At 36.7% G+C, this 23238-nt stretch overlaps 3 protein-coding genes across 10 annotated transcripts in view; all 3 read right to left on the bottom strand.

Moving 5' to 3' along the window:
- Window positions 1-678: 678 nt before the first annotated feature.
- Window positions 679-2778, bottom strand: LOC123013979 (arginase-1). Its single transcript, XM_044412861.1, has 4 exons — window positions 2610-2778; window positions 2123-2305; window positions 1640-2074; window positions 679-933 (listed from the first exon to the last, which is right to left on the bottom strand). The coding sequence occupies exons 1-4, from the start codon at window positions 2764-2766 to the stop codon at window positions 692-694; spliced, it is 1017 nt and encodes a 338-aa protein (XP_044268796.1). The 5' UTR covers window positions 2767-2778; the 3' UTR covers window positions 679-691.
- Window positions 2779-2867: 89 nt separating this feature from the next.
- On the bottom strand, window positions 2868-5051 carry LOC123013977 (fumarate hydratase, mitochondrial-like). Its single transcript, XM_044412858.1, has 4 exons — window positions 4871-5051; window positions 4591-4716; window positions 3777-4540; window positions 2868-3437 (listed from the first exon to the last, which is right to left on the bottom strand). Exons 1-4 carry the CDS (start codon window positions 4967-4969, stop codon window positions 2933-2935), a joined length of 1494 nt encoding a protein of 497 aa, XP_044268793.1. The 5' UTR covers window positions 4970-5051; the 3' UTR covers window positions 2868-2932.
- A 449-nt stretch (window positions 5052-5500) lies between these two features.
- The window catches only part of LOC123013851 (TLD domain-containing protein 2), a 37749-nt gene continuing 20011 nt past the window's right edge, over window positions 5501-23238 (bottom strand). The window contains exons 1-17 of one of the 8 annotated variants that reach the window (XM_044412691.1): window positions 22547-23039; window positions 18923-18982; window positions 18717-18817; window positions 14588-14661; window positions 12771-12975; window positions 12269-12715; window positions 11859-12199; window positions 11579-11800; window positions 11396-11529; window positions 11013-11318; window positions 10615-10748; window positions 8799-8831; window positions 8449-8681; window positions 8154-8282; window positions 7999-8073; window positions 6818-7099; window positions 5501-6761 (exon numbers count right to left, since the gene is read on the bottom strand). In XM_044412691.1, the coding sequence (XP_044268626.1) occupies window positions 6450-6761; window positions 6818-7099; window positions 7999-8073; window positions 8154-8282; window positions 8449-8681; window positions 8799-8831; window positions 10615-10748; window positions 11013-11318; window positions 11396-11529; window positions 11579-11800; window positions 11859-12199; window positions 12269-12715; window positions 12771-12975; window positions 14588-14661; window positions 18717-18817; window positions 18923-18982; window positions 22547-22791 (3333 nt within the window). In that variant the 5' untranslated portion in view covers window positions 22792-23039 and the 3' untranslated portion in view covers window positions 5501-6449. Of the gene's footprint in view, window positions 6762-6817; window positions 7100-7998; window positions 8074-8153; window positions 8283-8448; window positions 8682-8798; window positions 8832-9026; window positions 10582-10614; window positions 10749-11012; window positions 11319-11395; window positions 11530-11578; window positions 11801-11858; window positions 12200-12268; window positions 12716-12770; window positions 12976-14587; window positions 14662-14756; window positions 14913-18716; window positions 18818-18922; window positions 18983-21073; window positions 21173-22546; window positions 23040-23238 lie in introns of those variants that run through there. The other 7 variants (XM_044412684.1, XM_044412686.1, XM_044412685.1 and 4 more) reach the window with 7 other exon arrangements.

The following is a 23238-nucleotide window of genomic DNA, read 5'->3' as shown; positions in this document are numbered from 1 at the left end:
TCTAAATTTAAATATTTATTGATAGTTTTTTGAATGATAATAATGAGAAAGGGAAGTTTACGATTTCGTGTCAAGGCGATTATCTTCAAGTAAACCTTTTCTGCTCAGATTGATTGTTTTCGGGTTACTCAACTCGCAAAATCCGCAGAAATTAAAATGATTTTAATTTAAAATCTGATAAGTGTCTAATTAATGCCGTTCTGCTCGACTCGCTTTTATTTTTGTTGAATCACCTTGTGAAAATCTAACATTGAAATTTTCACGGCGTCCTTGATCTCAAAAAGTGCATTTTATTAATTATGTGTTAATTATCTAAAAGTCATCGAAGAAGAAACGAGTTGGGCGAGTGCACCGAATCGGTGTCACATTTAAAGGATTATTCTGTCGTAATCGATTAGAATCGAGACAACTTTCACGGTGTTTTATGTAAATTTGCTCTGTTTTTACGCAAATCGGCAAACATCTTCAGCGAGGGATTTATTGCAAGAACCTTGCGTGTAGCTGCAATTAATTGCTGTTTAATGTGGCCGTTAATAATGGTCATTGCATAGATAAAAGACTTAAACAAGTGACATTTGCAAGGGTATCATAATTATTGCTATTAAGTGTTACGTGTGTTACTCATTTACATACGTTTATGGCTTCCGCCCTAAACTGAACAAAAATACACATTTTATCTTAATCGCTTTATTTAAACGGGACTTGGGATTGTTCTAATGGGTGAGCCATCGGGTCCTCGAGGTATTAGTCCGCGACGGGTGTACCCACACGCCGCCATGAGTAGATGGACCGCAGCCTCAACTGTTTTTTGGACGTCTTTGGGGGATCCAATGGAGGGATTCACTTCGACTAAGTCCATAGCCCCTAAACGGCTCGTTTTGTAAATTTGTTCCACGAGGTGGATTCCTTCTCGGAGAGTTAGACCTCCGCGGACTAAAAAATAAGTTGTTTCAAGAAATTTGATAATGATAGGAGTAGTTTTTACTAAGCGTTTCTGCGACTTTTCTTACATAATGAGAAATAACTGTCCAATAATTTTGAAATCATGTAAGCTCGCAGTAGCAAACATGTGTTTATGCATTTTTCTTTATTAGTGTTATCGTTAATTTCCAGTCTACGTCTTTTTTGAAATTGTATACATGACTTGGCGAAACTGTATGCAAATTATTAATTGTCGGTAATATTAATTACAACCCTTCGCAAAGTAAAGGATTTGATAAAAATAGTTTTTGTCTTTTTCAAAAGTAACTATAAAATTTTGAATATACATATAATAACTTGAAAATTGTGCACTTTAAAAATTACAAACATTTCTAATTAATTAAAATTTTAGTTTTATAAATGAGCTACCAGCGTGATAAGTGATTAGTTTTAGTTGAAACACCTTGCTGTTGTATTTGTCATTCGATATAAATATTAAGAGTAATAAAACTAATAATAAAAGTAATTCTGTGTACAAGTTTTTTTAAGTTATCACTTTTGCAATAAAAGTTGTTCAGTATTATTTTCCTTGTTAGAGCTAGACATTTTATTTAATTTATTGCTTAATTCGGAGTTTTATTTTGCAATTTTGTCATTTAAACGATTACACAATCGAATTGCGAGTTTTTTACAATGTCATTTTTACTTTATTATTTACCTGAAGTCCCTGTCGACGGCGCCTCCAACGAGTCCAAACTATCAATATCAAAACTCAAGTGTATCGAAAGCATTCTATGCGGATCAATCCTGTCCAACGCCATGTTCACAATATTGTGGATCCCGTAATTCTCCACATCCTCCATCCCATAGGCCGTGATCCCAAACTGCTCAATAATCAACCTCTCGTACGAATCCACTGATCTCAACCCAATATATGCCACATTTCGTATCGGCAAGATGGGTTTCTGCCAATCCATCCCCGGGAGATATGGCCAATAATCTGCCAACTCCTTGACGAGAATGGCAAGAGGCATCCCGTGAATGTTTCCAGAAACAGAAGTTTTGTTTGTATTCAAATCAGCGTGTGCGTCGACCCATAATATGCAAACTTTTTCGTTTTTGGCCTTGATGTGGCCATCCACAGTACCAATACCTTGAAGGTTTCTTGTAATTTGGGTTTTTTCGTAATTATGAAATTTACCGATTGAGTGGTCACCGCCTAGAGTTAGGCAGATTCTTCCATCGTTTAGGATTTTTTCCACGCTTCTGGATACTTGGAAGTTGCAAGCGGCCACGTCCGAGTATTTTTTCATATTGGGAACTTCCACATTCTCAAGGGAAGTGTAAGAGACGTCTCCATAGTCGTGGATGTCGATTTCTTGGTCTGAAATGGCCTTGGACGACTTTATTTTTATTTTATTGTCAATCGAGTCTATTGTACTACTTATTACGTTGTTTTTATTGCAGTTTGTAGTGTTTTGTTGTAATTGTATATCATGTGTATGACTTGGCACTTCTTCAAACGACCTATTACGCGCAATTTTTTATTTAAATTTATGTGTGAACGGTTTTATTTTTTGCTCAAGTTAATTGTGTTGCATTTACAATAAGAGATAAAAAGCATTATTTTTTGTAATTTTTCGGGCCTACCATGGAACCAAATTTATCACCCAAGTTTTATTACTTACGAATTGATTTTATATTTTCAATTAAATTGGCTTTTCGTATCGCTTCCGGTCCATTGGCCACCCCAATTTTGCCTTGACCTTCCTCAAAAGGAACCCCCACAATCCCTATTTTTGTACTAAAATTTTTAGACAATTGCCACAGCACTTTTTTAAACATTCTTACCCGCACTATAATTTCACAACAATCGGTTCTTATCAAAATAATTTGACTTTCCGAGAGTTAAAGGTCAACCCAAATGAGCATTGATAACACTAATATTTAAAATACTGATTTATTTACAAAAAGAAAAAATTAACAAAGAAACAAAAAGCACAGGAGTCATTTATTTAGGTCCCAACATCTCCTCAGGTTTGACCCACTGGTTAAACTGCTCCTCAGTCAAAATTCCTAATTTGATAGCCGTTTCCTTCAAAGTACTATTCTCCTTGTGTGCCGTTTTGGCAATTTGGGCCGCCTTGTCGTACCCGATATGTGGATTAAGAGCCGTGACTAACATCAAACTTTCGTGTAAGAGTTTACTGATTCTATCTTTGTTGGCTACGATGCCATCTACACAGTTAGTGGTGAAAGCTTTGCTGGAATCTCCTAACAAACGGATCGATCGTAAGACATTGGCTACCATCATGGGTTTAAAAACATTCAATTCGAAGTGACCGTTGGAGCCACCGATGGTCACTGCCACGTGGTTGCCCATCACTTGTGCTGCCACCATGGTAATGGCTTCGCATTGGGTCGGGTTGACTTTGCCAGGCATGATGGAGCTCCCGGGCTCGTTTTCAGGGAGAGAGAGTTCGCCCAAGCCACAACGGGGTCCAGAAGCCAGAAACCTAAAAAAAAGTTAACATTGTTATAAAATTAAAATCAATTTTAAGAAAATGATTGTAAAAATAAAAAATTCATTCGTTGGCCATCTAAATAATTTAACTATCCGTTTTACGTAATTAAATCAATTTTGTTTACTAAAAATATCTCTCATTATGTAAAACCAGGTATGGAATCGCTGCTACACCTGTGCTGATACAGCAAAAACAATTGACAATCTGGGCCACTTAAAGCGAATATCGTAGAGGGTTTATGTGGCTACAGAAATATCAATTTTGGTCATTCAACAATACAAACATTAAAAAAGTCCGTTGTTAACTAAATTCTGAATTTCTAAATTTTACCTAATATCGTTGGCAATTTTCATAATCGAGCAAGCGACTACATTTAGTGCCCCTGAGACCTCCACAAGGGAATCATGGGCCGCCAAAGCTTCGAACTTATTTGGGGCTGACGTAAACGGTAATCCCGTCAATTTCGAGATTTCGGCGGCACACTTCTCCGCGAATCCTTTCCTTGTGTTGAGCCCCGTCCCCACAGCGGTGCCCCCTAATGCCAGCATGTACAACCTCGGCAAAGTATCGTTAATTCTATCGATACCGAATTTCATTTGTTGTACGTAACCGCTGAACTCTTGTCCCAAAGTCAAGGGGACGGCATCCTGGGTGTGCGTGCGCCCAATCTTAATGATATCCTTGAATTCCTGCGCTTTCTTATCGAGACCATTCGTTAGCATTTTGAGGCCTGGAAGGAGCGTGTTTTGAATTTCAACGGCAACGGCGATGTGCATGGCTGTGGGGAAGGTGTCGTTACTGCTTTGGCTTTTGTTGACGTGATCGTTGGGGTGGACCGGTTCTTTAGAGCCGAGTTTGCCCCCGAGGATTTCAATGGCGCGGTTGCTAATGACTTCATTTGTGTTCATGTTGGTTTGAGTACCAGAGCCGGTTTGCCAGATGACTAGGGGGAAGTGGTCGCAGTAGAGTTTGCCGGAAATGACTTCATCGGCGGCTTTGCAGATAGCGTCGGCCAGTTTGGGGTCCAGACCGTAGTCTTTGTTGACTGTAGCGGCGGCTTTTTTCAAAACTCCCATCGCGGTTATAACCGGGTACTAAAATCCGGGTTTTAAGGTTTTTCCAGGTCATTTGAGAGGTTACTTACCGGCATTCGTTCAAATTCGCCCCCTATGGGGAAATTCATAACAGATCTAAGAGTTTGGGCCCCATAATACTTGTCAGATGGCACTTTGAGTTCGCCGAAAGTGTCTTTTTCAATTCGAAAGTCCGACTGGCAGGGACAATTTGAACAGTCAGAATACATAATGGTTGAAAATTAGGACAATGAGCGATGAGATCGAAAGAAAAAAACAATATTTTTGTAAACTATGGTGATTAGAGTAAATTTTCGATTGATGACATAACAGCGGTTTTCAAATGCTTACCATTAGGGCTATTTGAGAATGAAGAGATTTTCGGTAGAAATTCAACGCAGCTTTTGCGCCTCCAGTCACGCGACTGCTGTAAAGCCTTGATAGCGCCATGGTAATCCTCTTCTGCCCCTGACCTCTCCAGCGAACTTCGATGACGACTTTTCACTTGACAACTCGTGGGACTTTTAGGATTTGTGGGTTGGCAACGAGGAGATATTGGCAATTGTTTCAGTTTCAATCGTGGCGCCGCGCCGTGATAAGATTTCTTGGAAGAAAAGGCCTTTAAATTAATATTTTGAACTAATAATGTACTTAAACAGATTATTGTTTTGCACTAAGTAATTTTTGTGCAAAAACCGTAGGTTTTGATCCAAGAATTAACAATTTAGACTGTGCACACTGACACTTATGTAATTATTGTTATCTTTGCACTTTTTGGATGGAAATTTATTGATTATTTAACATATTTACGAAAACTAGATACGTACTACATTATGTCAATTCCTTTAAAGTAATTATAACCCAATTCAAAAATTGATAAAGCTTATTGGGATTAGACATAATTATTAGAGCGCGTTTTCTTCATTCAGAATTTTTCTTATGTACTCTGTTAGGTACACTGAATTCTTTATTTAATGAAAATCACCGTTGATAATCTATTTATTTAATATTAATTTTATATACAGCATTTTTACAGATAAATATCATCTAGATAAATGTTATAGTACACAACTTAGACATCAAACTAATCTAGTTAAATATGTACGGACCGCCGCCTCATGCTAAGAAGCTGAACATATCAACAAGGCATGACCAACGTTCTTATCAGATTGGTACAAAACAAGTAATAGTTCAACACTCAACAAAGACGTAGGAATCTGCAGTCCGCATAACAGCCTCTAACATTAAATCATTAAATTGACAACTGATATGGCGTGTTCTCTACGCACCTAATTGACATATAGACGAAAACTACAGCCAATGTGACTTTCGCAATTGCTACAACACAATCATATCTGTACCCGGCTGCGTAGATCTTCCTTAATAAATAAAAAAAATACAAGGAGAACACCGCTATGAGCTTGTCATTCGTTGTAAGCTAAAGCAACACTGAATGACTATAACTACGCAACAATCGAACCGCCATTCACTCTGCCCCCTCGCTATCAAAGTACAAAATGACTAGGAGACTACCTGTGGACAACACGTGATTCAAATGGGCAACTTGACACGGTTAATAAGGTTAAATGTTACAACAATTCAAAATATACACGCCTATTTATTAATGACGTGTTATCCACCAAAACCTAACACTAGAATAACATAAAAAAATAACAAGCTAATTAAGCGTAACAGACAATAATAATAAAATTATAAATGATTACAACAAGTGAACGGCAGCCGTTTATAACTATTTTAAGCTTTAATAACAGTTGTGCGGTAGTGGTGGTGACTACGTCTAAAGCTTCGTCTACATAATGAAAAAGAATCGTTCCTCCTCTCAAAGCCAACAAAAAATTCGTCGTTTCTGCCGTTTCAACCTTAACTAACTTAGAATCGATTGATTACATCAGTCCAAATTTCCATTTGTTTAACTCGAGACGAAGGCCCAGCACTCGAGCGTTTTCACCACGAAATCTACTTTGGGCGTCAGAGGATCATTACCGTAGGTCTGGCAAGGCTCGGACCTCCCCAAGTACAAATCCCCATCCAACCACAAGCCGAATTTGCCATCACCGGCGCCGATACTCAAACTCTCGTTATTTCCCTTGATGAAATACAAATTCTCGCCCGTCCAATTGTACACCTGGAACTCGGGACTGAACCTAAACAACAACGATTCACCGGTTCCGTAGAAGTGCTCGGATACTTGCAGGGCGCAAGATGTTAAAGCACCAAATACCTACAAAAATTGTATGAATTATTTCAATTTGTGATGTGCGGGTAGAGGGGTCTTACATTATTGTCAGTATCTTCAATAACAAGTAAAACAGGTGATTCAAGTTTATACATTTTCCGGTACATGGAATTAAGGCTGAAGCCGTGTTGGCTAGTACTGAACACGAGCGTCCACGAGTACCCCTCGGCCCTCGCTGGCAAATGCCGACACAGGGCTTCCCGGTGATAATCAGTCAAAATCTCGGTGGTGCCGATCAAGTCCGGTGGAGTTAGTTCGGCGTCAATAGAGGGCGCTGCCGATGAATATAACGCCCGACGGTACTCCTCGGACATCGGTATCACCTAAGAGCAAAAATCCAATTAATTTCAAATTACGACAATACGAAAAGCCAACGTGTAGAACATCAAACGTTACTCTTTAATTACACTGACATTGTTTTCGGTTTCTCACTGAAATGACTTGATTAAAAGATTAAAATGCGGTTCGGCCGTGCTAAATTTTTTGGTCACGGGCCAATTTCTATTTATATCACGTGTTGCTTGTGCTACATCCCTTTGGTTAATTTTTTTACTTTGAAATCATGTTTTTTAGTCCACAAATAGCAAGATCGTAAAATTTTTATTCAGCTATGCGTTTTACTGAAAAGGAAACTAATAAAACTGTTACGCGTTGGAATTTAAACTGTTTATTTCATGCGAAGTTTCACAACTCGGATTGATCTGTAGGCCGTTTCTAATTTCACGCCAACGTGAAATAGATTCACGTTTAAACGTATGTATTTTTCATGCTTTACCATAGTTTTGCATAATGAATTTTCATGAAAAAAGTTAGTATGTAAAACTCATTTATGCAACCATTTGAAAAATGTTAATTTTTGTAACGACTACCAGAGTTATTCAAAATGGAAATTCTCAATGATTTAAGACTTAAAATAGACAACATAATCGCATTAAAATAAATACTAATATAGTATGGTATAACCGAGTGATAGTTGAGCCTGCAACTTAGTCCACGCTAACGTCGAAACAGATCCGGTCCAATACACATCGGAATAGCAAGGGACTATTTACTATTCTAACACCAAACATCCATTTCATCTAAGAAGCCACTACTGTGTGAATTGTCAAAGACGTCAAATTTAGGAATAAGTCGCGTGTCTACCTCCACGTATTTAATATACGTGTAGCTTGCACGCCAACGTGGAAACAGTGTGGCATGTTATAGTGCAGGTGTTAGTCACCTCGTCACTGCCGTCAGCCGACATTGTCTGGGTCTTGATGATGCTGTAGATCTTAACGTAAGGAGCCTTGATTAGCTGCACCCAAACAACGAAATTTAGTCACCGGTGCCAATTGAGAAAAATGAAATAATTAATTACCAATTCAATCAACCTACCTCCCAGCTTTCTTTGGTAATTTCGGTGAGTTCCCCGTCTTGGCTCCCGTGCCGACTTGCAGAAGGTGTCGGTTCTTCGCTCCACAACTCCGTGTCCATTTCCACGAGAGCAAAATTCCGCGCTTTCACCTACGACACACCAAACGTCTCAATTCGATACTTCCACTTATCAGAATGCATTGACAATTAGAGACGACTGTGGCAGAAAAGTGGGAGCTCAAGGCCGGCCGAATTAATCGAATTAAAAAATCAAATCGCCTTCGGAGATGTTCGAATTTATCATCACTCGACCTACCTGTTCCTCGTTCAATTCGCCATACAAGTGCGGAACCCAGGCTTGGATGAACTTATAAAGTTCGTCAACCCTATTTCTTGGCACACTGAACCAGTACTCCGGTCGCATTTTCTTCTTTCCGTAAGACATCAACGGCGTCGAACGCGGGATAGGCTTGTCCAACGGTTTGCCCATTCGCAGTCTCAGATACAGTGGTGGATCTTCGCAAGAACGTGCCGGTCGCGGGATTAGTTCTAAAACGGAATTTTAATCGTGTAAATAACGGTTTTTTTCATTTGAACGAGTTTCAGCTGTTTCAAGTATATTTTGTTGGTGGCTGAATTTCATGCATAGCACACATGCAAACCTACCAATGGAATCTAGCCCGTAATTGGGAGAGCGCACTGCAGCAATTAAAATCAAATTAAAACATTACTACATAATAGCACGACTAAATCATGATGATGTAAAAGAGTAAGGTACCGGTTGTCACAAGAAATTTTTGCGTAGAAAAACCATTATTCTTCTCGCAAAGTTACAGGTTTTTTCCCAAACTTAATTTTAATGTATATTCATTATTAAAAAACAAAAAAACTTACAGCATTGTCAACAAGTAATGCACAACAAACAACACAATAACTAATTATTCCACTGGATGTAGCAAAACCGTGCTGGTGCTTAGAGTGGTACCTGTTTATTAATTTAAATAATAAAAAAATAATTATGTAATACCGGAATTGGCGTATAATACTGAAGTTCACATTTATTTATAAACCTTTGTAACAATTAGATTCCATTTTTAATTAAAACGAAACACGGTCTTCGTATTTTTGAACGAGTTTTCGATTGGATTGTTACCCATTTGCTGTTGAAATAAAACTAAACTAGAACAAACCCAATACCTTGATATTAAGAAAAAGTTGACTATGCAAAAATAATGATATGGCATTAGCATACCACAAATGACTATTGCGGCTGTTAACAATAGAGTTATCCCCGTATTTTCGCAAATTCTGCGTATGTACCAATTTAAATAACTATTAACTATGTAAAAAATATATCTCCTGCAATTATCTCGGCTAAAAATGAGTTTAAAAATGACTATCAAATTATAAAATTACTAGCGCGTAACTATAACTGTCAATACCTTGACCTTACAAAAGCGAAATGAAACTGTTTATCCCCGAGCTGCAATTTCGATGAAAATATTGTTTTCTTGATTGACAATAAATGGCATACAAGCGTTTGCTTTGATCAAAGTATGACATCATAATGTTCATTTGAAAAAATAAATCAAATTAAATGATTGGCGTTGATAAAATGGTATGAGGCGACACTAATGATAAATGACTTAATTATTTTTGTACTCACATCGTGGTGTTTACTTCAACACCTTCAACAAACTACTGTTTTTTTTCTAATTGAAATTCGGTAATAAAGTATTTAAACAAATGGTTTTCCAAAAAATTAAATATTTATACACCGTGTTAGTATTATTTGTAATTAATTATTCATTTGTTTGCATAATTAGTTTGGGTTCATTGTCAAAACAATTAATCAAACAATTAGGCGAGGGCGGTTGAATTTTTCCACAAAGTTACTGCGAAAATAACTTTGTAAAAATAAAATTATGGATAGAGATTATTTCAGTATAATAATAAGAGACTAAAGTCATTGAAGCTGTTGGTAGGATATTAAAATTGCTAATTATTCTATTAAGAAATGACCCTGAATATTCGTATTGAAAGTTGAATTTAAGTTTGTGCATCGAGTAAATTATTTGTTCCATTTTAAAATCATGCAATCCAAGCAAAAGTCGTGGTTTTTCATATGTCGACTGTTCGAATGAGAATAACAAATATCCTGATTTTTTTTTAATTTCACAACTTTCAATTTCAAGTTTTTTACTGTAGTTATTAGTCAACGGTACCTTACTGCTAAACTTACCTCATTTCACTAATGAATACTGACATTGCACAATGATTCGTCTATAAAAAATTACATGAAATAGCTAAATTAATTTCGTAGGTGCTGGTTTGCGCAACCATTGTTTTTATTACTGCCAATTAAACGAATTTAAATAGCGAGTGCAATGATGTATTTTACTGAGGAGTGTAGTCAATGTAGCGTATTTTTTTTTTTTTCATTACAATTCAATTTCCAATAAATTTGCATACAAATACTTACTATCGAACGATACAAACAATTCGGGCATATCATCAACAGACACCATCGACCTATAATCTAATTTAGGTGGCGGCGCCTTCGACTTTGTACTGCTTTCCGTCGGTTGCCTTATGAAGGTACCTACCGACGACCGCCTGGAAAAAACAAAACACTGTAAAATCTCACACTTACACTCTTTTGTGCACATTTTGTAGTGTTTAAATTAAAATAAAAACCATGCCCCCTGTTTCTAGCTCGAAACAAATAATTTTACATAATTCGAGGTGATGTTACGATAGTATCTAACAAAATTAATTTTTATGTACTCTACTATGTCAACACACCTCCAGAAGCAATAAACAAACAGTGTCAGTATGTTGTGTGTCAGTACACAAAATCCGTGCAAACATCACACATACCCAACAGCCCCAACTGTAGCCCCCACAACACCGACGGATGCCCCGACTTGCGCACCCATCGCGCCAACAGTAGCTCCAACGGAGGCCCCCATAGCTCCCACCGATGCCCCCACAGCACCGACAGAAGCTCCCACCGAACTTATTATATTCGTGGGAAAGAAACTCGAACTGTCGGTACGGGGCGAATCGCTGAGAGGAGGACCTCCGCTGCCGGCAGAATGGGGCCCGCCAGAGCCTCCGCTCTCCTCAGACGGCGTCTTGTTCAGGAAAAGACCCGTGCCGAAGTCCACCAGATTGATGGGCGAACTGAGTAGCGTTAGCGATGGTTATTTGTTAGTAGAGTTAATGATAAATGATTAGAGACGAGTAATGAGGGTAGTTACCTTGAAAACACTTTCGAGAACACTGACGAGTGATGCACGTCGGCAGAGTGAGGGTGGTTCGGGGCTTTCTCCTCCTCTTTGTCGCCGGCTAAGGTCTCCATCCATGATAGGGGATATGACAGTCTTTTTAACATCTGCGAAAAACAAAAAGTTAGTGATTGTTTTTCTTACAAAGAAATTCACCTTATTTTTCCTAGTATCAGCCTTTTCGGTTTCTTCCCTCGACTCAGAGCAACTCGTTGATAAAGGGAGTCCACTCTCAACTTCCGAACTCGAGTCCAAACTAAACGAAACAGAGTTGGTCTTTTTCCTTGCGGGACTTTCCGTGTCGCTAACATTCGTGGGTGCGATCGTGATTGGAGGTACCCACTCCTTTGAAAGAACTATATCAGCATCACTGTATTGCTGTAACAAAATCGCATCGTTAACACTCCCAAACATGGGTACAATAGCCTTTTATTACTTTTTTCGGATGTGGAGCTACGGGCGGGATGTTAGTTTCCCTGATATCAATCCCTGAATCGTGACAACTCTCCTTGACTAAATTCTCCTCTTCGTCGATCTGATCCTCTTGAATCATCGACGATGATATGGCCGGGATTTCGTCTGTGTCTATCGACTGTCGATCTCTCGATGGTATAGCCCAGTGATGGTCCAAGAGACTTTTCCTCCTTTCCTCTGCCGACCTGTGTTCATTTTCCTCGAGATTCGTTGGCGTGACCAATTCCCGTTCAAAGGCTTTGGGAAAAGCGTCGCCCTCACGTTCTGTACACGAACACACAGATTCAGCATCATCGGCGGTAACTACAAACACACCGAGTTACGACAACCAGCTACTCGAGCCACTCCACCATCTAAATCCATCCAACTCACCTAATTCCGGGAAAGTTTCGTCCTTGACCATCATCGAGTCCTGTTCGGTTCGACTTTCTGTTTTAGGATAGTAGATTTCGGGTTTTTCAGCCGTCGTGCTGGTCTCGACGCTGTGACCGACTCGCATGTGGGCGATGTCGTTGTAGATGGCCGCATTGACGACAAACTCCATCGGGGCGATAACCCCGTACGCCTCGGGCCCGTGTTCGATGACCAGCGGGTCGGAGACATTGGGATCGAACATGACAGCATTGGGAGTTACCAGAAGGACCCCACTTACAACCCCTTGACCGTCAGTGATATGTCGTACGTTGATTTTGAGAAAGCGTTCGCGGAATACCGCAGACTCCTCTTCCAGGTCGGTGGAACTCTGGTTGCATGATGGTGTTCGCACGCGTTCCACATGACCTGGCTTGGGGCTGACCGGCCTCAGGTTGTCAAGCAGTTCTACACAAAAAACAAAATCTGTACTTTTTTCATTGACACTTTTATATTAACAAACCTTTCTCTTCCGGGGGCAAATCATCATGTGAGTCTTCTACAGGTGTCGATCCTTCCGATTCATTTCCCGCAGTTTCTCTTATTGGTACGTATAGTTGTTGGCCAGGGAATATATAAGGTGTCGCTAATCTATTTAGTTTGGTCAATTCTGAGGGTGTTGTATCAAAACGTGCCGCCACTGACGTTAGTGTGTCTCTGTCGGCAACCTGAAACATTGGATTCCGTGTTATATGCAAATTTTGAGATGTGTTGCGGATGTTGAACACAATGAAATATCTAAATTTTAGGCCAGATAACTCGACATCTTTTTGCCACATGTAAATGGAGGGTTAGAGAGTTATTAACGACGCCATATCACATAAATGAGGTGTAATATAAACAATAGAATATCGCCGCCATTGTATATAAGGACAAAGAAGTGGATTCAGAAAAAACAGGAACAACTGTACCACTATAAAAGTCCCAATTTAGTAAGTTACGGATTTCACAATACCTATTCTATCAAATTTTTCGATAGCTTTGCAACTAAAATGTATCAAGAATGTACATCAACCACTAATTGTTACCTTTATTTGAATTAACTCATCTCTTGACATAAATTTTGGTGTAATTCGTGCCTCAGGCACAAAACCCTTATTACCCGTAACTAACTTTAATATTTCAGAAATTAGCCAAAGTTTCACCACTAACTACTATCGGAAATGTCGAAATTCTTCTCCTTTTTTGCACCTCACGTTTGCAATAAAATAATTTTAAACTTGTTTATATGGGTTTAGTCTCAAAACAGCTATAAAAATGCTTTATCGCCTTATGTATAGTGTGTGTGTGTGCAGTTTCTGTGCAGTTACTTTCCTATAATTCGCATTTTCTGCATTGGCGTGACATATTTTCACCTACTTGTTAGTTCAAGCATCTCGGTTACGTTTAAAATTCGAAATGCATAACGTGAAGATATTTGTTATTCATGATGCTGCATCGTCACGTGTAACTGGAGATTAAGAGGAAAAAATTCAAACGCGATTTTATGTCAAGATTTATTATTATTATTACTATTATAAAATGAAAAAAATTCATTCATAATTCATTCATTGATAATAATGACCCAAATATCACAATTTTAAAATTTTCAATTTAATTTTGATCTTGACCAAAATATAATTCTACGCCATTTATAATAACCAAAAGCCCTAAAATGTTTTGGTTTAGTTTACAACTTCAAATTGGACAAATTATTGTAATTGGGCAGCTAAATACCCTTGTATCACATTTATTTTAAATTAAAACAAGCTTTTCAGCTAAATTAATTACACCACCGTTTCTAATACCAATATTTATACAACGTATAGTGGGGTAAAGCCTCCGGAGATTAATTTGTACTTATTTTGTTTACCTTATGTCGTGCATTTAACCTCAGACCCACTATATTTAACATGAGTACGATAATTAATCTCGTAAAACTTAAGTAAAAACAATTTAAAACAGATTTGTTTACATTATCTTACTTAAAATTGACACTGACTAATACTTGTAACACATTTGCATAATTTTTATCGATTTAAAACATTCGTGTAAATATTAAAAAAAGGAATCAGCGACTGATGTTCATTGTACCTCTATGTGGACATTTTGATAACGGTTTAAAAATAACAAATGCAAATAGTGCGCATCTACCATTAACCGGAGAAGACTCAAACTGTCCCGGACTTAACCGGAAAAAATTGAGTCAATAGATAACAATAACATACGCACAGATGATTCATTTCCCATCCAATCACTTTGGCGATTCGTTATTGTTGTCATTACTGGAAAAATACTTACCGTATAAGTGGTGGTATTTTCCGGCGGTCCAGTCTTTTTCCTCTCAGCCAAACTGTTACTGGACCCGTCTAAATCTGCAAATAGAAATAGAAGAATCGGTTAGTCGATCAAGGCTATAGAAACGTGGAAACTTTGTTGTGTTAAAATAGTTTGTTTCGAGTGTGATAACCTTTGCAATCGACGAAATAGACGACAACGTAATCGTGTTCGTCGTCGATCTTATTTATAAAAACTCCGGGCGAATCGTAATAATCGTCGACGAAATTCATTACTGTTACGTCGTCTGAAACCGATCGGTTGCCACATGACGACTGAGGATCGCCATTTTTCTAGATAACAAAAACAACGTTGTCCTTGACGCTTCAACGCACATACGTCGCGCTTTCAGCAGGATTGCGTTTCTCCTGCACGTCCTGCAACCGCATGGAGCCGACGAGCATTATTGGTTGCAGCGACATTTATTTATACTAATAGTGCCAGAAAAATTATTTCCATTGTTACAATAAATTGGCAACTACAAATACATTTAAAAATACGAGTAGAATTATTCTTTGCAAGTACTTCACAGTTTGTCAACAGCATATAAATATATTTTGCATCACAAACAAAGCTTGCAATTTGTTTTGTTCATGGATAAAATGTGCCAGAAACAGTTTCTTTGCTAAAAAAGGATTTAAAAAATAAAAGTACGTAAATAAACGAAGATTTATGATTATGATCGGAGCGTAGATTGCGATCTGATTTAATGCAAATTCCTTTTAAAAGCAGTAAATAGTTATAACCTTGCAACACACATCCACTCTTCTATATTAGGAAGTTGCCAGTTGTTACAATTACAGCTGGTACATAATTTGGTACAGAAAAATAATTAGCCTATTATGCAACAGTTTTAATGGTCGCAATTACGATGAACAATAATTTATTTAAAAAATTAAACTCTCGACGAGATGTATGAAGTTGATAACTTCCTTTATTACGTAAATACCTTCACCACATCTTCACTTAGTACGTTAGTACTTTAATAGTAACTCTAAAACTTTAATTTGCCTAAGTTGATTGTAGTTATTTGCACATTTTATTAAGGTCAACGTCAGGTTGCATCAAAACCATGAATAATATATTAGCATTCTTTTATCCATTTCATTTTGTAAGAATATATTTACTTTAGGAATTAATAAAAAATAATTGTTCTTAACGGTGAGGTATGTGTCTAATTGCTGTTTACATGTTGTTACATCATCCACGTAGAGGAAATTTCTTTTCTTCAAATCAATAATTCAAGAATTAATTTCCGGTGCGGAAGTATCGTATATGGCGTTTATTTACTCGCGCTTACATAATAATATATCATTTAAAAAAACAGATTCGTACAATGAAAGTCAAATGATTTTTATTCAAAACACCCTTGTGTAACTAAATCAATGCCAAAATAAAATATTACACCTTTCTACCAGTTTAATAGTCACTTAAATGGACGATTTGACATTTATGGGAATATTAGTATAGGTCGTCACGATTACAAACGTACAGAAATGTTCCAATTAAATTAGCGATTTATTATGAGAACGTAACAAAATAGAAAGTAAATTTATTAAATACGAGCACCGAAACGGTCGCCCTTTTAAAACTTAATTAGCTAATTAAACAATAAGATTTCCGGTATATTACTCGCTAGTAAACATTCAGCTTCATTGAAAAATTTCATAAAATAACCGGTTGATATCACAAAACATCATTTTGCTACTTTACAACCGCAATTAAATATTATATTTGGATTTTATAAACACGCCGTAAAATGTGGGTTCGCGACGAATACTTTCATGCGACGAGTTTTTCTTTAAAAAATCCGCAAAGTACAAAACGATAAATTCTTTTTAATTGACGCTAATACGTTTGATAACATTGAGTCGTACATGAAAAATCCACGTCAGAACATTTTAATCCAACGATAAAAATGTTTTGCAAAAACCAAACAAACATATTTCTGTTTACATTATTATACACCCGCAACTGGGCTCTCTTTGACGCGAAAAAATATTTTTCTTAAATTTTCCAACCAACGAAAGATATTTCAAAAATAAACGAATATGTTATTATTAATCAAGAAGAAACGCTTTACACAGCCTATGTAGGTCGTATTTGTCGTAAAAGAAATAAATAACGCACGCGGGCAATGTTGAAAAATTAATTTTAAAATTTGCGATTACGCGAATGTTATATCGCACGTGGTCCGGAATTTTAACACACCGTAATGAAGCTAAACATGAAAGTTCCATTGGGTAATTTAACTCGGGCGTTTGCCTCCAAAGACTTGTCCCTAATTCATTTTTAAGCGTTATTAAAATTATGATGTATTGTTAGTTGCCTACCCAGCAATATACATTTTTTTAATTTTATTTCACCAAACAGCATGAATAATTACCATAAAATTAATCAACATTTGAAATTAAAAATCGTCGGTTAATTATGTAATCTCAATAAATCATATTTGAAATGAATGAGACTAATGACACACAAATGTGCACATTTATCGATAAATTAGGATAACAGTAAATTATAACTACAAGGTCACGGTTCGGTATTTTTTTTATAAATAATAAGTGCGGCCAGATTTATTTATAAATTCGTTCCGGTCCTCATTAATCTAAATGTTATTTTTCTAGGGCGATGATAGAACGATTCGAAAAACAACCTTCAAATAATTTTGCAAATTTTTAGGGGCCGCCAAATGTGGGGTAAATGGTGACAAAAAAACACTCTAATCGTCGAAAACCTTTAAATAAAAATTATAAATCATGAAATTCCGCGATAATTTTCGTATGGTCTCATCGCAGAGGTCATCCTTATGAAAGACCTCCAAAAGACGGACGTTTTTTACGAGTATTGAAAAAAAAATGTGAATTTGCGGTTACGAATTTGTTCCCTCAAGCATTATTCTTACAATTTCTTCATTGAAGTATGGCACCCGTGTAAAAATAATCGTCGGTGGGTGACTCTGCTCAACTTTTCTTCTGACTCACATCCAGCTGTTGTTTTTGGTCTTTTAATGTCAAACTCTACGTAAGCAGTCCGTAATAAATCAAAAATTACGAAAAAGTCGATTTAATAACCGGATTAGCGAGTAATAAATTTACAACTTCCCTCTCAAGCCGAAAAGGGAAAGTTTTTTTCTTCTCTATTTAATTACTTGACCTTTTTCGAACAAGGGTAAAAAGTTGGGAAAACTCGCGCTTTAATGAAACTCAAGTGACATATTCCCACGAAGCTTTTGTAATAAAAGTTGTTCTTTTCGTCACGCCGAGCGCTAAATATCTGTCTTGTTTGTAATCCGAGACAGGCGAATAGGACAACAACATTTACATAAGGAGCAATGTTCTAATGGCGTAGTAATGGCATTTTAAAAATGGAAACCGGCAATAGGATACTCGCCCCACCTAGTACAGACCTTGAATACATCTCTTTTACCAAAACAAACGCAGTTCAACTGATTTTAATGTATAATAATGAAATAATAAAATTCAAATATTAAAAAAAATTCCTTGGCAATCGGTACACACCTAGGACAAAGTCAAGGACGAAACAAGTAGCCCACGCGATTTCATTAGACATCCTGCGACAAACAGAACGGTACCGATGTTCACCAGAGCGTTCGACGAAAATAATACCACGCTTTCACCTCCAACGGTTAAATTACTCGCAATTAGAACCCTCTGGAGGATTTCTTCGAGCAAACGATAGTTTGCAAATCCGTTGCATCACGAATGTGCAATTACATTTGTTCAACTATTCTTATAAATATGTTAAAAAAATTTTGAAACATTTTATTGTTTGATGAACTAACTAAAACCGAATAGGGAAAATTTATTATTTATCGTGTGTGAGAAAAATAAGTATCTACGCTAATAATTTGATCTACATAATACTCATAGACAAAAGGCAATAATTTTTCTACACGATGAAAACTAAATTTCTACGTTTCTGTGTAAAATAAGTTTCTTGTTCAGACGACACTCTATAAAATATAGAATCAGTACAACACAGTCAAATAAAACAAAGAAAGAAGTATGAAACTGTCAGGGCTACAAGGGCAATAAAAGTAGGTACAACAAGAGGTGAGAACTGAACTTACCTCTGTCGAGGTTCTTGTCCAGTTGGCTGTCCACCTTGGCTCTGAGGGCGTCGAGGTCGAAGGGAGACGAAATCCCGTGGTCCACACTCCGACTCTTGCTCCTGAAATTCGTGAAATTTTGACAAAAGCGTGACATTTTCAATTTCCGCATCCGAATCGAACGCTTTACAATAAAATCTATGAAATGTAAAAAACACAATACATACCGCATCCATGGCACATTTTCTTTGGCAACTCTTCCTCCGTCCTGCGAAGCCCTACGCGACCTGGTCAAGCAAAACAAAAATAAAAATCATGCAAACTAAAAGCTGCTCTGCACTACAAACACCCCGAAATGTTCCGAACATTAAGCTGACAATTCGGATCCGGACGGTTGTAATTATCATCGTCTGGTTGATCCTGGAGTTTTCCGAGTACGAGCTAATTGTGCAAAAAATTCGACATAAATTACTGAGGCTTTTTGTTATGTTCCGGGTCGCGGATTAACGCTGACTTTACCGAAATCTTTTGTTTCTTGCTTTTTTTGAAGCTTAAGCATCGGACATTTCGGGGGTACCGCACTTACATAAATTTAAAAACCGCAATTACGTCTGTTCCGGTGTAATCAACGCATTAAGGTGCAAGGTCGTTTTAGTTTAGTGCTCGATTAATTGATGGAAACTAGCGGTTGCATGTGAGCTAAATTAATATTTATTTTGTGGTAAAATGAGAAAATTTATGCCAATGAAGAGCGTTGGAAACCCATCCGGTGCAAACAGTGACGTTTTGATCTTTGGAAGTTAAATCAGTGAGAGAAAAATCTTATGTTTAATGTTTTAAGTAAAATAAAATTCTGTTTTTAGGTTATACACCCAGAGCTGTTTTTTTTTCTGTTTTCAGTTCCAAAAATAACATGTGCGTTTTAATCACGGCCTTGACTATCGCTTAAATTTTTTAAAATTGTTAAGTCGTTATCTTTAATTCATCCAATATTTTTAATTTGCGCACGAACGTTTTCAATTAAACTTCTTTATTTATTTGTTGACAATAAACAAATAGAAAAAACGCACCTTCATGAAAAGTATACACAGTGATTCAGTTTAAATGAAAGATTTCGAAATTTTTAATTGATCTGTTTTTCAAACGTGTTATTCCAAGTTATTCCAAGAATGTCGCATGTGCTAGTTTTTAGTCAAAACCTTGACAACTTTTTTCTAAATCAATAATTTCATCCCAGATTAGTCCAAGTACATCCGAACAAAAATTCGCATACAAAACAAAAGACTTGATCTGAATAAATAATTATCTTTTTTTGTCCAGTTTCAAAGATTTCCATTATTTATGTCAGAATTTCAACTTTGTGGTGGGATAAGTATTTATTTGTTTAAACAAAACAATGAAATCATTACTTCTTATATCCGAATACCTATCTGCATAACAATAACTATATAATACGACGGCTTTAGGTTATTCACAACAATCACTATCACTAATTAAAATATTGAAAAGATAATAAACATAAACAAATATTAAAAGATAACCAAAACAGGAGATTTAACTTATTTAAAATTTAATTAAAGTTTAATGTCCTATTGACGTTTTTATCATTATAAGCATAAATTCGCTAATAAAAAAGTCAAATTTTGAGAAATAATTTAGTTCCTGAATACCTCTTTGCAAAAAACTAATTGCAGCTTCGCGGATATTACCATAAAGGGTCTTATAAGTTTCTGAAATTCTGAATTTTATAGTCACACCTGATTTTAATACATACGCAAGTACAAATTAATTAGGTATTTTTTCAACATTTGAAGCGTTTTAGAATTTATGTGAAAAGCTCGAGACAATTAAATCCCTTTGTAATGTTACAAGCACGTAAATAACAAAATAAATAGCTCCAATTTTACAGAAGTAAATAGTCATCTTGTGAATTATGAAGAGTAAAATTTATTTAAAACTGCAATTTTTGGACGGATGTTTATACAATTCCAGTCAATTATTCTCAATTAAGCCAATTTATTTATTTTGGTTTTATTATGTTTATAGGTGGGAAAAGTTTTGGCAGCTGGCTGTACTAGAAACACAATAAAATCATGTAGAATCGTTTGCTTCAAATATTTATCGTCTGAAACGATTGGAAACTTTGTAATTAGTAACGCAATTGAAATTTTCCCAAGAACAGATTTATCATCGGCCATTTTTCAAACTCGGTACGTTTCAACAATAAAAAACAAAGTAGCTATTTATAAAACCGTTGTCCAAATATAGACATAAATCTCGTCATATTTATGGCCGAGATAACCTGAAACAATACGTCGAGAGTGAAAACAAGGCTCTATATATCGCGAATAACGCCATTTTGAATGAATGTTTCTTACAGTTTACATATCCAATTACACTAAACACAAGTCGATCTATCAATAATTATTATCTGTTTGTTTTGTTGTGCCTTGGCCTTAACACATCCTGCAAACCACATGTTCACAAAGCCGGCAAATTGCTTGTCACTAACCCAAGAACTGACAGAATGATTGGTCGACGAAATCCACGAATAGAAATTTAGCCGAGATGAAACTGCAGTGATTTGGTATCAAGACAAAATAAAACAAATGAAAGTAATCTTTGCAATCTGAAAAAATAAAAATAATAAGGTAATCACCACCACTATGATAAAGCGGTCATCGTAAACATTGCAATTATTTTAGCAATGTTGTGATTTTTGAAATGCTGATAAGATAAAGTTGTTTTGTAATGAGCGTTTCCAGTAAATAAGATGGATTAATTAACAGTTGTTTTGTATCAATCATCGAAAATAAGCTAATTGAACGGATCAACAATGCAACTTCAACATGGAGCCAGACAAATTAGATAAATTTGAAATCCAAATGAAACCAATTTCAAAAAGTATACATGATTAGTGATTTTAGATAAATTTATTGTTAAAAATTCTAAATCTGATAAATTTGCCAACTTTAACAATGTAAACAATAATAATGACCACTAATTTCGAAGTAATTATATGTAGCCAGTATATTTAAAATGAAAATAAGATACAAAAGTATTTTTAGATTCTGACAATTTCTATAGTTCAACCTCAAAATATAAAAGACGAAATAAATATGATAAAACTGGGTACAAAATTTTTGAATATGGGAGCGACTGAAAAACATTCTAACATTAATCTCTGCTTTAACTCAAAGAGGCAGTAAACGAAATAATAAACCTAAATATAGAAATTAAAGAACAAATTAGACAAATTTTAATTAAAAATTAAAACAATTCTAAAATGCTCCTTTCTGTAAATATAAACTGTAACCAAAATATTCAATTTCTTTAAACATTGAAAATCTCTGGAAAAGCAATTTGAGAATCCATCTGCAGGAAGTAAGTAAATTTTTGACTTCGATTTATAACTAAACTGGTTTCACATCAAACAACAAATTGCAATTAGACGATTTTTCATATTTTTGCATTAATTCATCTGAAGAATATCACACAAAATCCAAAAAATCTATTTTGAACACTATTGTGTTTTATTTTTTAATTCATTTTTTCAGAGCTTTGGTACCTACTCTGTGGGGTTTCATTTCTCCACAGAGAATAAAGTTTTTCCTAATAAAATATTTTTTGCCTTGAATTGGCACTCTTTTCTCCATGTTCATGAAGCCTCGTTTGTCTGATTGTGATTAGTGATTAATCAAGCCCGAATCAACACAAACAATAGTTCAATATGGGCGCGGTAAATTGAAAGTATCTTTTTTCACTCGGCATGAATGTCTGGGCGTGCTAGTGAACAATTTCCGTCGAATTCGTCCTTAACGTGGGTGTACCAGGGCCGAACGGATCAATACCTTGGCCACTGTTGTCCCCCGAAGATATTCCACCAGGAAGGCCTCTTCTGCCTCGCTTCGGGTGGCGATCCCGGCTCCACGACTCCCTTCCGCCTTTTTCTTTCGAATTTGATCGCGTGCCACGACTTCCTTCTACTCTTCTTATCTACGATCTCCGTCACCTCCTCCTCTATCGTGTCCCATTTAGACTCCTCGATCCAGGGGTCCTTCTCGTGGACCACCTGCAGAACTTCCGGGTTCATCATCTCCTGTTTACATCCCGGGACTCTTGTGCAAGAAGTAAGACTTTCACACGGTTGGTCGCGCGGAACGCCACCGATTGTTCAACTCTCTCTCACTTCACAGAGGATGCAGCACTGTCGACAGAATCGCGCTCCACTTTATCAAAGACACAACGAACTAAACTCTTGGATACGCCACGGTGCACTAACCTGCTGGTACCGACTGCTGCTATCGTTTCGCTAGCTCCAGCCGATACTTTCACGCGACTCCCCAACACTCGCGATGTGGATAAACAACGCGTATTTTTAAACACCGTAAATAACTAATTTATGTGGGCATTTGCGGCGGATTCCTACCAGAATTATCGGATCCATTTCAAGGACGAACCGCGACCGGAGTCGCACGTCCGGCTGGAGTTTATTTTAGGGCGCGGTCTGCCCTTCCTAACTTGAATTCTGAAGGTACTCCCA

Source organism: Tribolium madens, unplaced genomic scaffold (assembly GCF_015345945.1).
Source record: "Tribolium madens isolate multiple individuals breed KSU strain unplaced genomic scaffold, Tmad_KSU_1.1 Scaffold_96;HRSCAF=242;Tcas5.2_LG5, whole genome shotgun sequence".
Taxonomy (NCBI): Eukaryota; Metazoa; Arthropoda; class Insecta; order Coleoptera; family Tenebrionidae; genus Tribolium; species Tribolium madens.
This window is presented reverse-complemented; position numbering and strand designations above follow the sequence as displayed.